Here is a 15,942-nt window from a genome sequence, read left to right as displayed (position 1 = left end):
TTTTACACATCTATATTGTTTGAACTTAATACAATGTGAATGTGCTACTTTCACACATGAGAAAATAATGAAATATATAAAAGGCGGCAAAAAGCCAGTCACCAAAAGAAATGAACAATTTAATCAAATTGATTAGAGACATCAATCACCCTTGAAAATTTAGTTTTTCCTTCCAGAAGTTTTTTTTCTTTGATGTTTCCATATTTTGCCATCTACTCATAAATAATGACATGCAACATTTTCTGAAGGCACACTTTTATGAAATGACTATCATTTGAATTGGCATTGACATATTTTCTGAAATTTTTTAAAAGATGCATGTAGCAGCCTAATAAATAAATAGGGATATTCTAAAACAGAGGAACCAAAGTCAACATGACAAAGAAAACTAATTAAATATCCCAAGCAACACAAGGATACCAGGCAAGACTGTCAAGAAATACAATTTTCCTTGGAATTTCTCCATCTCATTTTCCATATCCCTTAGAGTGCTCATTCAAGAATCAAGAAATGGAGAGTGGTAGGTAGGGGAGAAGAGAAAAAACAAACAAAAACATAGGAGAAAAAGAACTCAAGAGCACTTTTAAACTACCATTCAGATATCTGGATATTCTTATCTTGCCCAAAGTCCCCTGTGATAAGTAAGAGAGACACAAACTTGCCTTCTCCTAGAGAATACTATGTGGTATATTTGGCTTAGTCTTCAAATAAAACTTCCATAACTTTGGTGAGGCCATCTCAGACTAAAAGGAAGAAAGTTTATCGTCTGCTTAAACAAAACCACACTACAGTGTGAATTACAAATAACTTTGGTCAACTAGTGACTTACTTTATACAGGATGTATTTCTTTGTATGCATTTCTCTTTCTAAACACACACACACTTAAATAAAGACAAAAGAGAGGGAAGGAAAAAGGGGGAAAATGGTGATGCTAGAATGGCTATAAGGAAAAACACTTCCTGAGAATATTTTCCATGAGCACATTTGAAGTAGTAGAGCTACAAAACTCAAAACAATTGAAGGAGTTGCTATTCATTTTTTAAAAATCTTTTACATACGTACATACATACATATGTATGTATGTACATATGTATGTATATGTTTTTCTCTGCTCTTTCTTAGATGCTGATAGTATTTATGGAGATTTCGGTGCATAATAGTCACATCTGCTCATCTTTCACATCGCTCTACGTGCATCTCATTCTATTTCTGGCCTGGATACAGGAAGAAAGCAAAAAAGGTAAGATCCTAGGATACTCTAACCAAAGAGAAAGGGAAGAATGGAGAGAAAGAAGAAGAGCACACAAAAACTAACCTAATTTACTTAGGACAGATGAAAACATATCTCCAAAGAAAACAATTTTCTAAGTTGTTTCCTTAACTAGCTCTTTCTAACTACATTACTCTTTATTGTCGGTTGTGATTCAAAATGACTTTATTTCCTGCTTCCATTAGTACTCTTTTGTCTTCAGTGAGTATGCAGAACAACTTAGCATAATATTCATATGGGAGCACAGGAGATGAAATATTTGAAACTGGTGTTTGTCTATCCTTTACCTGCTTTTTAAAAGCTGCCATTGCTTCTTTGTGTTGCTTTGCTAATGTTTCCTTTTGATTCTGAAGAGTTTCCTATTTTAAAAATTATGAAAAGTTAAAACATAAATTTGAGCAACTGAAAGTTTTAACTTTTAATTGAATTCACAATTTAAATAAAAGTTAAACATATTTATTGTATGTATTATTGTATGCTCTTGAAATGCAACTTTAATCCAAGTCTATCATTTTTTACCTGTCATGGAATCAGCATACAATAATTTTGCTTCCAGTTGCTTTTCATGATAAAATGCATTGATTTAAAATTGTTTAAACAACTCTAAACATGGCTGACTCCAAAGCTTTCTTCAAGAAAATACCTTTCATCAAAAGTTATTAAAATTAATAGTATACAATTAGCCTATAATCCTTTAGAGTTCCCAAAGAAACCCATTTTATTATCTAGGCACAAATGTTCACATGACGACATAATTCTTTAAATTCACCAAAATAATTTTTTATAAAATCAAAACTACTACAGGGCATTTTTTAAAAATACACATATATGATTCCATTTCTTTTTTTTCCTTCTCTCCCTCCTTTTTTGATAGAAGTTGTGTTCTGTCCTTTAGATTCAAGATGACTTCAAACTTTCTTTTTCTATGTTATTGAATAATTCTCATAATTTAAAGCCATTAGATCTAAAAGTGGGAACCACTTCAAATGTTTCTGTTATTTGACTCCGTTTTTCTAAATATATGTTGATTTATCTACTTAAAAATTTTATCTACTGACTTCCTATTATGATAGGTGGGAGTTTAGCTTTCTTGTACAACCATTACCTAACATCTGCTCCCTCTATTCTTCCAACAGTTACTAAAAATTGTGACTTCACTTTTCAGTAATTATACTATCATGACTGTGCAATTTTTATTCAGTGCTCAGCCATATAATATACCATAATTACATTTCTATCTAACACAGCTTTTTATTTTTTCTAAAGTTAGCAATTACTTTAAAATATTTTAATTATTGGGGCGCCTGGGTGGCTCAGTCGGTTAAGCGTCCGACTTCGGCTCAGGTCACGATCTCGCGGTATGTGAGTTCAAGCCCCGCGTCGGGCTCTGTGCTGACTGCTCAGAGCCTGGAGCCTGTTTCAGATTCTGTGTCTCCCTCTCTCTCTGACCCTCCCCCGTTCATGCTGTCTCTCTCTGTCTCAAAAATAAATAAATGTTAAAAAAACATTTAAAAAAATATATTTTAATTATTGGGGCACCTGGCCGGCTTAGTCAGAAGAACATGTGACTTCTGTTTACATACTAGATTCCTTTCTCCAATGCTAATGGGAGTGGTGACCTACAGGAGAAAATAATATGTCTCACTTGAGAATCCAAGGGTAACAGTTGTAGGCTAAAACAGTAGGGAGTATCTCTGGATTATTAGAGATATTCACTATCTGAGTAGCTCTTCAGCTTTGGGGTCGTGAGTTTGGGCCCCACACTGGGTATAGAGATTACTAAAAAAAAAAAAAAAAAAATTAAAATTAAAAAAATATTTTAATTTTTATAGGCTAAATTTTAAAAATAATACTGCCAGTTCCCAGATGTGTACCAATGATTCATATTCTCAAATGAAAAAGTAAATTGAATGGAAAAAGCAAAGTGAGAAGATCCCAAGAATGGCTTAGGAAATCACAAACTGCACAGGAAACCAGACAGGTTTAGACAAGCTGTAGATGTTGGACAAAATCTTTCAGAGGCTGTTGGCCAGTTTTCTGTGAAAATAATTTACACTCTAAAGCACTCCCGCAAGCAAGGAAAGAATTTTTTGAAGACCTCAGGGACAGTTCGTTGAGGAGTACATTCTGAAGTACATGTGACCTCTAGCTTTCTCCTCACTTTTTTGTGAACAGCCTTAAATCTGGAAATAGGAGATTTAATGCGCAACCAAAACTAGAATGGGAAATAGCCCCATCACTAGATCTCCAAATCCAGCTGTTCAAAAAGCCTTACAACAAAAGCAAAATGAACTGGAAGTCTTATAGATAAAACAGCTTAATGTTCCCACTTCAGTCATCAAGCACTGAAGGAGTGAGCATTTTGGTAAAGACACTTGTAGATATTTATTATAATCGGAAAGGCCACTGGGGAAAAAACTCTCCTGAACTAGCTAAGAAAATGAAGGGGGAAAAAAATCAAGTGGACAAATCAATGATACTGCTCTGAGGGAAAATCATGTATCCAACTTCCCATTTTATCCTCAAACTTGCAAAGAGAAATTTCTCTAAATATTAAAAGAAACCTTGCAAACATTTTACTCATACCATCAATCCTGCCATCATCACATAATCTCTTCCTCAGAGTCAATGAACTACTCAGATAGTGAATATCTCTAATAATCCAGAGATATTCCCTACTGTTTTAGCCTACAACTGTTATCCTTGGATTCTCAAGTGAGACATATTATTTTCTCCTTTATGTCACCACACCCATTAGCATCGGAAAACGGAATCTAGTATGTAAACTAGAATTGCAAAATTAAATTCTTGCCTGATTTTTTTTTTTTAGATCTCTGAGGATTTTTCTATTTGTAATCAGATTACAGCTATATTTGAATATTGACTACTGGTACCTTTGACATGATCAAACCAAATTAAGATCTCTATGAAGTGGCACTCTTTGTGGGCAAAATGTCTTACTAATATTAGCAGCAAACCTCCACCTAACTTTACATAATATCTCTAAAACCAGAAGTTAAGAATTAAAATGAATAGTCCAAAACCTAAGAGAACGGATGAATCACACTTTATGCCAGTCTTTGAACATTGTTGTTTTCCAGTCAAGAAACTCAATGGGTGAAGATAAAGATCTGTTCAAGACAAATAAATAAAATAACCGTAGCCCCAATTCTTTGCAGTAGTAAGCCCAGATACTATTTTATCTTCAGTGCTACCCGACTTTACATACTTTACCACTATAAATACACATTTTGCTTTCTATAGTGTCCCTTTAGATCAAGATGGTGTGACTATTCTGTCTTGGGAAAGTCAACAATTTATCTAGATAGCTATGCCTCAAGGGTTTACTGAAGAAGCTTAAGGAACTTAAATTTCTCTGTAACTCTACTCTTATACAATATATGGGCAAGTTTTCATTATTCTAAAGATGAGAAGAGCTCTAAAACTAACTCCATTTAACTACTTACTGCTTTAGCTCAAAAAGGACATGCAAATTCCAAAGAAAGTTTAGAATTTTGTCAGAATAAAATACATTATTTAGGGTATGATTTATCCAGTGGGGATAAATCTATCATTCCTGATAAATAAGAAGGTGATTACTAACAGACAATTAAGTTTTCTGGATTTCATTAGCCACTATAGATACTGGGTTCCAAACATTTCTGAAACTGACATCTCTCTATATAATTTAAGTCCTCAATAATGGAACCTCTCCCTTAGGAATGGGAAAGGATGGACAGGAGACAGTAAGTCAAAGGCATAAGAAGAAATAAAGGTCTCAGTAAAGGTAAATACACAGGCAATTTAAAAAGCTAGTTTTATTATAACTTTGGTTTGCAAGTCCACACTTTGCTTTCTACATAATTTAAGTGACGAATGCATTTTTAAGATTATTAATTTATGGTGACACTGCTGCTGTTCTTGCTTTGGCTCATGCTGCTGTCATCCAATGCAGCCATGCAGCCCCTACCCAGCTGCCACCTCCAGGAGCTGCTGCACTGCGTGGGCAACCACACCGCTGGGCGAGAGGCAGTAGGGCCCCCGGACCTTCAGGGCCAGCTGCTGCACCTCCTGCAGGCCAATGGTAACCATGCAGCCAGCATCTTGACCAAGGGCTGCCGTGCAAGCACAGAGCCAGCCGGGCGCTCCTGCCCCTGGTACAGTTGTCCCGCAGCAGCTGCCCTGTCTGTAGCGCCCAGGGCAGTCTGGGGTCTGAGCCCTTGCTCAGGCCCCATCCTAGCCCTGCCCTCTTCCTCCTGCCTGCCCAGTGTCAGCCCCTAAAATAAGGGCAAAAAAGACAAGTCTCTGTTAGTGTGAAAAAAAAATTGTTTTTAATTTATGCTATGAGGCACACAATATATAAAGATGTAGTATCAACAACTGGATAGAGCTGTAAAGAAGAAGAGTTCTTTTATGTTGTTGAAGTTAGGCTGATATAAATTCAAATTAGAATGTTGATGATAGATGCTAACTATAATTCCCATGGTAATCAAAAAGGAAACGGCGACAGAATATACACAAAAGGAAATGAGAATTAAATTTAAATGTTTTACTACAACAAATAAACACAAAAGGTAACAGTAATGCAAGAAATGAGGGACAAAAAAGCTGTAAGGCAATTAAAAAACAAATACCAAAATGAAAGAAAGCAGTCACTCCTTATCAGGAATTACTTAAATGTACATAGATTAAATTCTCCAATCAAAAACCAAATATTGGCAGAATGAATAAACAACATAACTCAACTATAAGAGATTCACTTTATATCCAAAGACACAAACAGGTTACAAGTAAAAGTATGCAAAAAGATATTCCAAGCAAATAACCAAACAACAAAACAAAAAGACACAATGGAAAATAGACTTCAAAAAAGGGTGGGGTGCCTGGGTGGCTCAGTGGGTTAATCCTCTGACTTCAGCCCAGGCCATGATCTCATGGTTCATGAGTTAGAGCCCCACATCCGGCTCACTGTTGTCAGCACAGAGCCCTCTTTGGATTCTCTGTCCCCCTCTTTCTCTGCCCCTCCTCCATGCACACACACACGTTCTCTCTCTCAAAAAAAAAAAAAAAAAAAAAAACAACAAAAAAACATTAAAAAATTTTTCAAAAGGTGACAAAAGAAAAAGGATATTATATATTCATAAAAGCTTCAATACAACAAGATATAACAATTACAAACACACACCTAATGACAAACCCATAAAAATAGGCAAAAATGGACAGAATTGAAGGGAGAAACAGACAATTCTACAATAATAGTTGGAAATGTCAATAACACATTCTCAATAATGGATAGGACAACCAGACAGAAGTAAAGGAATAGAGGACTTAAACAACAGAGTAATCCAACTAGAGCTAACAAATATAAAAAACACCCTACCTCAAAACAACAGAATACATATTCTTCTCAAGGGCACATGGAACATTTTCCAGGATTGATCATATGTTAGGCCACAAATTAAGTCTCAACACATTTGAAAAGACATGTATCATGCAAAGTGTCTTCTCTGACCACAATGGAATGAAGAAATCAATAGAAGAAGGAAACTTGGAAAAATCTGTAAATTTGTGGAAGTTAAACAACAAACTCTTAACCAATGGATTAAAGAAAAGCTCACAAAGAAAATTAGAAAATATTTACAGTTGAATGAAAACAAAAATGCAACATACCAAAAGTTATGGGATGCAGCAAAATCAGTGCTTACAGGGAAATTTATATCTATAAATGTTTACATTAAAAAAAAAAAGGAAAGATCTCAAATCAAAAATCTAACTTTATACCTGAAGGAACTACACAGAAAGAACAAATTAAACTCAAAGGTAGTGGAAGGAAGAAAATAATAAACATCAGAGCAGAGATAAATAGAAAAAAGAATAGAGAAATAGAGAAAAGCAGTAAAACCAAAATTGGTTCTTTGAAAAGATCAAACTGACAAACCTTTAGCTAGATGGACCAAGAAAAGACTAAAATTACTAAAATCAGAAATGAGAGTGGGGACATCATTATTGATTCTGGAGAACTAGGCAGGTATATGAGAGTGCTGTGAACTGTACACCAAGAAAGTGGATAACCTAGATAATACGGACAATTCATAGAAATGCAAAACCTACCAACACCAAATAACAAAGAAAAAATCTGTATAGGCCTTTAACTAGTATGGAGAGTGACTCAGTCATCAAAAATATCCCAAGAAATAAAAGTTCTGTACTTAATAGCTTCACAGTGAATTCTATCAAACATTTTAAAAAGAACTAACAGGAATTCTCAAACTTTTCCAAAATTTGAATAGGAGGGAACACTTCCTAACTCATGCTTTGAGACCAGTCTTACCTTGATACCAAAGCCAGATGAAGACACATCAAGAACGCTACAGACCAATATCCCTGATGAACATTGATGCAAAAATTCTCAACAAAACACTAGCAAAACAAATTCAGCAGCATATTAAAAGTATCATACACCATGACCAAGTGACTTATCCATGGGATACAAGGATGGTTCAACATATGAAAATCAATCAATGTAATACACACCACATTAACAGAATGAAGGGGGTAGCACATGACCATCACAAAACTGAACACCCTTTCATGATAAAAACAGTCAACAAACTACGAACAGAAGGTAATGACCTCAACGTAAGCTATATATGAAAATCCCATAGCAAACATCATACTCAATGGTGAAAGACTGAGAGCTTTTCCTTTAAGATCAGGAACAAGGCAAGGATGCCTGCTTTCACAACTATGTTCAACACAGTACTGTAAGTCCTAGCCAAAGCAATGAGGCAAGAAAAAGAAATAAAAGACATCCAAATTGGAAAGGAAAAATTAAAATTATCTGTTTGCTGATGATATGATCTTAAACATAGAAAACCCTAAAGATTCCACAAAAAGAAATGCTAGAATAAATGGGTTTAGCAAACTAGCAAAACCTATCAAGAGACAAAGTTACACAGAAATCAGTTATATTTCTACATACTAACAATAAATGAGCTGAAAACAAAATTAAGAAAATAATTCCATTTACAATAGCACCAAAAAACAAACAAACAAACAAAACCCTTAGGAATTAACCAAAGAAATAAAAGATGTATAAAATGAAAGCTACAAAACACTGCTGAAAGAAACTAAAGAAGACACAAATATATGGAAACAAATCCTATGCTCATGGATTAGAAGACTTCATACTGTGAAGATGTCAATACTACCCAAAGTTATCTACAGATTCAGTGCAACCTTACCAAAGTCCAAATGACATTGTTTGCAGAAATGGAAAAATCCATCCTAAAATTCGTATGAAATCTCAAGGGACCCCAAATAGTCAATCTCAGAAAAGAATAAAGCTGGGGGACTCAAACTTCCTGATTTTAAAACTTTCTAGGATTCTCAAGTAATCAAAACAGTGTGGTACTGGCATAATGACAGATACATCCACCAACAGAAGAGAATAAAGAGCCCACAGATAAATCCTTATGTACATGGTTAAATTACTATTCAGTCTTGGAAAGGACAATGGGGCTGGGAAAACTGGATATACACATGTAAAAGAATGGAGTTGGACCCTTACCTAACACTGCACATAAAAATTAACTCAAAATGGATCAAAGACCTAAATGTAAGACCTAAAACCATAAAACTCTTAGAAAAAAACATAGGGCAAAGTCTTTTGGACATGATGCCAAAGGCACAAGCAACACACACAAAAAAGACAAATGGGACTCCATGAAAAATTTAAAATCTTGTGCATCAAAAGATACTATTAACAAAGTAAAAAAGCAACCCATGGAAGAAAGGATGTGCAAATCATATTTATGATAAGATATTAATATTCAAAATATATAGAGAACTCCTAGAATGTAACAACAAAAAACAAACCCTATTCAAAATGGGCAAAAGACAAGAATAGACTTTCTTCAAAGAAAATATGTGAATGGCCAAAAGCACATGAAAATATGCTCAACATCACTAATTATTAAGGAAATGCAAAGCAAAACCATAATAATATACTACCTCATACCCATCAGGATGGCTATTACCAAAACACAGGAAACAAGTGCTGGCAAGAATGGGAGGAATTAGAACCGTTGGGCATAATTGTGAGAATTTAAAATGGTACAGCTGCTGTGGAAAACATTATGGATGGTCCTGAAAAAACTAGAAATATTATTGCTTTATGATCCAACAATTCTACTTCATAGCATATACCCAAAAGAAATTAAAGTAGGGACTCAAACAAATATTTCTGTATCCATGTTCATAACAGCATTATTCACAAAAGCTAAAACATGAAAACAAACCAAGTGTTCATCTATGGAAGAATGGATAGACAAAATGTGGCATATACATACAATGGAATATTATTTCTGCCTTAAAAAGGAAGAAAATTCTGGGGCACCTGGGTGGCTCAGCTGGCTAAGCATCTGACTCTTAGGTTCGGCTCAGGTCATGATCTCACAGTTCTTGGGTTTGAGCGCCATACTGTCAGTGCTGAGCTTGCTTGGGATTCATTCTCATTCTCATTCTCATTCTCATTCTCATTCTCTCTCTCTCTCTCTCTCTCTTCCCCTCCTGTGTGCTTGTGCTCCTTCTCTCTCCCAAAATAAATAAATTAAAAAAAAAAAAAAAAAAAGGAAGAAAATTCTGACATATACTACAACATGGATGAACCTTGAGGACATTAATGCTAAGTGAAATAAGCTAGTCACAAAAAGATCAATACTGTATGATTTCACTTATTTAAGAAACTTAGAATAGTCAAAATCATACAGAATATAATGGTGTTTGCCAGGAACTGGGGAGAAGTGAAGGATGGGGAGTTTAATGAATGAGTATAGAGTTTCAGTTTTACAAAGTAAAAAGAGTCATCTGTAGATGAATGGTGATGATGGCAGGACATTAAAAATATATTTAATACCACTAAACTGTATACCCCCAAATGGTTAAGATGGCAAATTTTATGTGTATTTTACCACAATAAAAAATATTGGGAGAAAAAGATCTTCCTGAAGCCACTTGAGCCTACACCCCAATAACCTGTTATATATCCCAATTCTGACTTACCCCTTTTGAGATATACTAAGACTGTCAAGGTAATGTTCTCACTGCAAATGAGTTCTAATAAAAACAGTTTTATTTTATTAGGAATACAACAAGGAACTTCTTTTTTTATTATTTTTGAGAGAGAGAGAGAGCGCGCAAGTGGGGTTGGAAGAGAGAGAGAGAAGGTAAGAGAAGTTCCCAGGCAGCCCCCCCAGCCCTCCCCTCACCCCCCCCCCCCATGCTCACAGCAGGGGCTCAAACCAACTAACTGTGAGACCATGATGATCTGCCGAAATCGAGTTGGATGCTGAACGACTGAACCACTCAGGCATTTCTAATTTATACTGCCAACAAGAATATATATATGAAAGTTCCTATTTTCTACAACTTTGTAAAGTAAGGTAGGAATTTGGCTTTATTTTTCTTCAGAAAAAAGCAGTTCTAATACCATTTCTTGAATTATCTATTTTCCCCTCACTAATTTGCAATGCTACCTCAGTCACTAATTTATCTTATGATCTGGATCTATTCTGAGATTCTATTATGTTCCAAGGAATACCTATCCAAGTACACAATTAAAGTAGCCAAGTAATATCTATCCATGTAGACAATTAAAGTAGCACCAAGCTCCTTTAATTATTATTATAGTTTATAATAATATATTTAAGAATCTAGCGTAGCTACTTCATCCTGTTCTCTTTTAAAAACTTCCCAGACACTCCTATATGTTTATTCCCACATAAACCTTAGAATCAACTTAACTACCACAAATACACTCCTGCATGTTTAAATTGGATTGTATTAAACCTACTAACTTAAGGACTTGGATAACTTTATATTGTTGACTCTCTCTACCCAAAAGCAAGATATGACTTTACATTTTGAAATCAGAATGGAGTTTGTTTGTATTTGATGTTTATCTGTTTTTTTCTCTCCACAGACCGGTTTCAGGCCTGTGCCTCATAATATCCAACTCTAGTTTTACTCCCAAATTCTACACACCTGTGGGTCTGTCTGGTTTCAAATTCCCACCATTTCCAATTTGAGCTATCCTCTGTCACTTGAATTCTGATTCTGATATGCTACCTCCAAATTCCTGTTTCAATATTGCCAAACAGTGAAAAGAGGGGGCCATCAAAATTAAGATTTCAATTTTTAGCTATTAAGATTACTTTGGTGGAAACATATGAGAAGCACTATCAAAACTGCTTCTATATACATCGGCTAAAAGAGAATTAGATTTGATACTGTTTTTTAATATTTAGTTATAGCATGTAACGACAGCCTGTGAAAATAAAGTACTATTCTGAGGTTTTCTTAAAAAACATTTTGACTCCTCTATAATACATGTGTTTCTCGGGTATTAAATAGATCATAGTAGATTTTAGCAATATCATCAGAAAGCCTGAAAATAACTTTCATTCGCAGTGTTCTGGAAGCTCAAATATTATTAAAACAATTTTAATGAGAATTCTCTTGAGACTTTTTTTTTTTAATTTTGAGAAGGAGGGAGAGAGAGAGAATCCCAAGCTGGCAGCACAGAGCCCAACATGGGGCTCAATCCCACAAACTGTGAGATCATGACCTGAGCCAAGATCAAGAGTCGAATGCTTAACTGACTGAGCCACCCAGGCACCCCTGAGACTTTGTTTAAAATGATGCACAATCCCCCAAATATGTTTAGGAAATTTAAAAATTAATTTTGCTATTAAGGTAAATACATTTTTAAAGATGTTAAAAACACTAATCTGAAATAAAAATTAAAAATACTTACCTTTTGCCATTTAAGTTCTTGTGTCTCCACAATAATTTTACCAATCTGCTCTTCATACTGAGTTTCTGTTTCCTAAATCAAAAAGAAAAATGCTAGGAAAATTAGGACTTTAAAACTTTTCATTTCAGCTCTTTCTAGAGAGATAAAAAAAAGAGCATCATCCCACACTTAAAATATCCTCCCACGTCTGGACAAACTGCAAATTAAATAGACAAGCCTATCAGAGAACTGAGGCTCCAGATCATTCAATTAATCCAAGCTCTGGATAACTCTCTCCTGCAGGAAGAACAGACCTAAAGCATTTACTTACCTGGGATGTAAACCACTGAGTAGTGATAAGAAAATTCAGCTACAAGCTCTTCATGAATTGCTAAAGGCAAAATGTGTACTAGTTTAAGAATGTGAATTCCCAGGGACCCCATAAATAAGGAGGTGTTATATCTTTTATCAGGTTTTTGTTCCAGGAAGCCCACCAGGTGCTTACAAGGAAGGATGGGAAGAATCCAACAACCTGAGAAGCTCTGCCCTGTGGTACTAGCTGGGGAAGAGAAGAGCAGTCACAACCATCTTCCCTATTTCCCCTACAGAGCAAGAATCTTAATCTGCAAGGGAAAGACAATAACTATATCTAAGAACACTAGTGGAAACCCTCTGCAGCTGGTAAAGGGGAGTAAGAGCCACCATTGAAAACCCCACCTCGACAGCCCTGTCTTCCTCATCTCCCATAAGGAAAAAAAGCCTAATTTACAGAAGGAGGGACAATAAAAACTACAGTAGGAGAGGACCTGTGGAAAACCATTGTAGATGGAAATAGGCTAGGAAAATAAGAAAACAGCTCTATCATTGGGGTAGGAGCAGGAATACGTGGGAGGTCCAGCATTAAAAACAAAGGAGGGATCAGAACCCCTGTGAAGACCTCACCCTGAGACGCAGAACCTAAGAACTGAAGCTTAATAAAATCAGAGAATTCCCCTACTCCCCCACCTGCAGCCACCATCTGAAGAACAAGCATCAAATAAAAAGAACAGGGAGATCAGTTGGGAGGGCTGCAAAGACAGATTCTCTCTGGGAAGCAGCACAAAAGGAAGACCCAAAGCCAAGCAGGAAGTAGTTATTTAGAAAAATTCTCTGATTTTGTTTAAAATCACGTAGTAATACTCATGAATTAGCCTACCCCATAAACACAAGGTATCACAAGAGAAAAAGTGCCTGTAGTGTTGAAGATACGCCCCAACACAGAGAGAAAAACACTTCTGTAAAAACTGGGAGATTTTTACTTTTGGTTTCGGGTATTTAAGGAAATCTCCACCAAACAAAGCACTAGATGATCATTAAGTTAGGAGCACAATGGCCTCAATGGCCACACATGACAGAAACAGCAGACTTTACAAAATTATTTCAGAAAAGTCACTAAAGCAACAATAAGCAGCAACCGTAGGGAGGGGAAAATACCTGATTTTCAGAGCTGCCACATATTCAAAATGTCTATGTCCAGTTCTCAACAAAAAATGCAAGGGATGCAAAGAAACAGGAAAGTGTGATCCCTATACAAGCAAATAAAAAGTTAAAAAGAACGGTCTCTGAGCAAGACAAAGACTTTACGTCAACAATTTAAATACGCTCTAAGAGCTAAAAGAAACCGCGTACAAAGATACTGCAACATTAAAAAGTTAATAAGGAAATGCTACAAACAAGCTTATGCTCATAAATTTGACAACTTACAGAAATGGATCAATTCTTCAAGCCTCAATATAGACAATCTATATAGCCCTATAACCACTAGTTAAAAAGCTCCCCAAAAATAAATGTCCAGGCCCACATGGTTTCATTACTAGAGAATTCCACCAAATACATAAAGAATTAACACCACTTTTACACAGTCTTCCAGAAAAATAAGAGGAAGAAACACACCTCAACTCATTTTATAATGCCTGTTTACTATGACACCAAAACTAGACAAAGACAGTACAAAAACAGAAAACTAAAACCAATACTTCTCACAAGTTTTGATGAAAAAATCTCAGTAACATATTAGCAAACAGAATCCAACAATGTATAAAATGTTATACACCACGACCAAGTAGAATTTGTTCCAAATATACAAGGCTGATTCAATGTCAATAGTAAGTTCATGTTTTTCACCATATCAATATCCTACAGAAGAAAAATCACATGACCACATCAATTGTCACAGAAAAGGCAACTGATGAAACCCAACACTCATTCATAATAAAAACTCTCAGGAACAGAGAGAATTATCTCAATTTGATAAAGAGTATTCATAAAAACATTACACTGAACATCATATTCAATGATAAAAGACTGGATGGATGGATAGACAAGGAAAGGGAAAGAGGAAAGAGAGGCAAAGAGAGAAGGAGAGAAAAAAAAAGAAAGAAGGGAGGAAACAATCAGAAGTAAAATTGTCTCTATTTATAAATAACATAATTGTATACAAAGAAAACCAAGGAATCCATAAAATATCTCCCAGAACTGATAACTGAATTCAACAAGGTCTCAGGATACAAGAGCAACACCTAAAGTATCAATCACGTTTCTATACACTAACAATAAAAATACAGAAAACAAAATTTAAAACACAACACAACTTATAATCACTCCAGAGAAAATGAAATACATAGGTGTGTACTTAAAGAACATGTTAAGGATCTGTATGCTGATAGATACAACAACATGGATGAATGAGAAGCCTTACCTAAAAGAGTACATACTGTATGATTCCATTTATATGAAATGTTAGGGGGAAAAAAAACTAATTGACTGTGGGAAAAATCAAAAGAATGTTGCCTCTTGGGGAGGAAGTAAAGGTAGAACTGGCCTAAGTAGGGGCATGAAGGAATTTTCTGAATGGATAGAAACATTTTATATCTTCATAAGGGTTTACATTATCAGATGTATGCATCTCACCAAACATACAGTTAAGATTTGTGTCTTTAATTGTATGTAAATTTAAAGGGGGAAAAAGCTGTAAACAAATATTGAACTCCACTTAATGATACGCAGTCTGAAGTACTTGGAAGAACACCAATGTCTGCAATTTACTCTGAAATCACAAAAAATTAAGTTGAAAGAGGGATACATTGATGGATAGATAGGTGACAAAGCAAGTAAAGTAATATGTTAATGGTGTTTGAGTGTTCACTGTCAAATTCTTTCAGTTTTGCTGTATGCTGGACAATTTCCACAATGAAATGTTTCAGGGAAATCAAAGAGAATGTTAACATATAAAATACATGTTTTTGTTATCAAATATTTTCCTTATGACTCTCTTACTTTTTTTTTTTTTTTTTATTTTACACAAACACACTTACTCATGCTATGGTATTCAAAGATAGGCTTTCACAAAAGTTGTCTCATTTATTTAAAATGCTTTCAGCAGATGGGGCGCCTGGGTGGCGCAGTCGGTTAAGCGTCCGACTTCAGCCAGGTCACGATCTCGCGGTCCGTGAGTTCGAGCCCCGCGTCAGGCTCTGGGCTGATGGCTCGGAGCCTGGAGCCTGTTTCCGATTCTGTGTCTCCCTCTCTCTCTGCCCCTCCCCCGTTCATGCTCTGTCTCTCTCTGTCCCAAAACTAAAATAAAAAACGTTGAAAAAAAAAAAATAAATAAAATAAAATAAAATAAAATAAAATGCTTTCAGCAGCAAGGAGCAACAACAAACCCCAACTCACAATGGCTTACCTCATATGACAATGACTTTAAATGCAGAGTGCTTCTAAAACTGACTTTCAGTGGTTCAACAATATCATTTAGGACTACGATTCTGCTCATCTTTTCATCTTGCCATTATCTAAGTGATTTTCCTTAGGCTTTACATTCCGTGGCTGCTTTAACTG

At 35.4% G+C, this 15,942-nt stretch overlaps 1 protein-coding gene across 1 annotated transcript in view; it reads right to left on the bottom strand.

Annotated features, from left to right (window-relative positions):
- Window positions 1-15,942, bottom strand: part of CCDC73 (coiled-coil domain containing 73) — a 126,553-nt gene that overhangs the window by 84,503 nt on the left and 26,108 nt on the right. Inside the window, exons 2-3 of the mRNA XM_019456078.2 lie at window positions 12,088-12,159; window positions 1,559-1,630 (exon numbers count right to left, since the gene is read on the bottom strand). Coding sequence (XP_019311623.2) covers window positions 1,559-1,630; window positions 12,088-12,159 — 144 coding nt within the window. The remainder of the gene's footprint in view (window positions 1-1,558; window positions 1,631-12,087; window positions 12,160-15,942) is intronic.

Source organism: Panthera pardus, unplaced genomic scaffold, assembly GCF_024362965.1.
Source record: "Panthera pardus isolate Hobbes unplaced genomic scaffold, ASM2436296v1 HiC_scaffold_12, whole genome shotgun sequence".
Classification (NCBI taxonomy): Eukaryota; Metazoa; Chordata; class Mammalia; order Carnivora; family Felidae; genus Panthera; species Panthera pardus.
The sequence above is the reverse complement of the archived record's forward strand: the minus strand, read 5'-3'. Positions and strand labels throughout refer to the sequence as shown.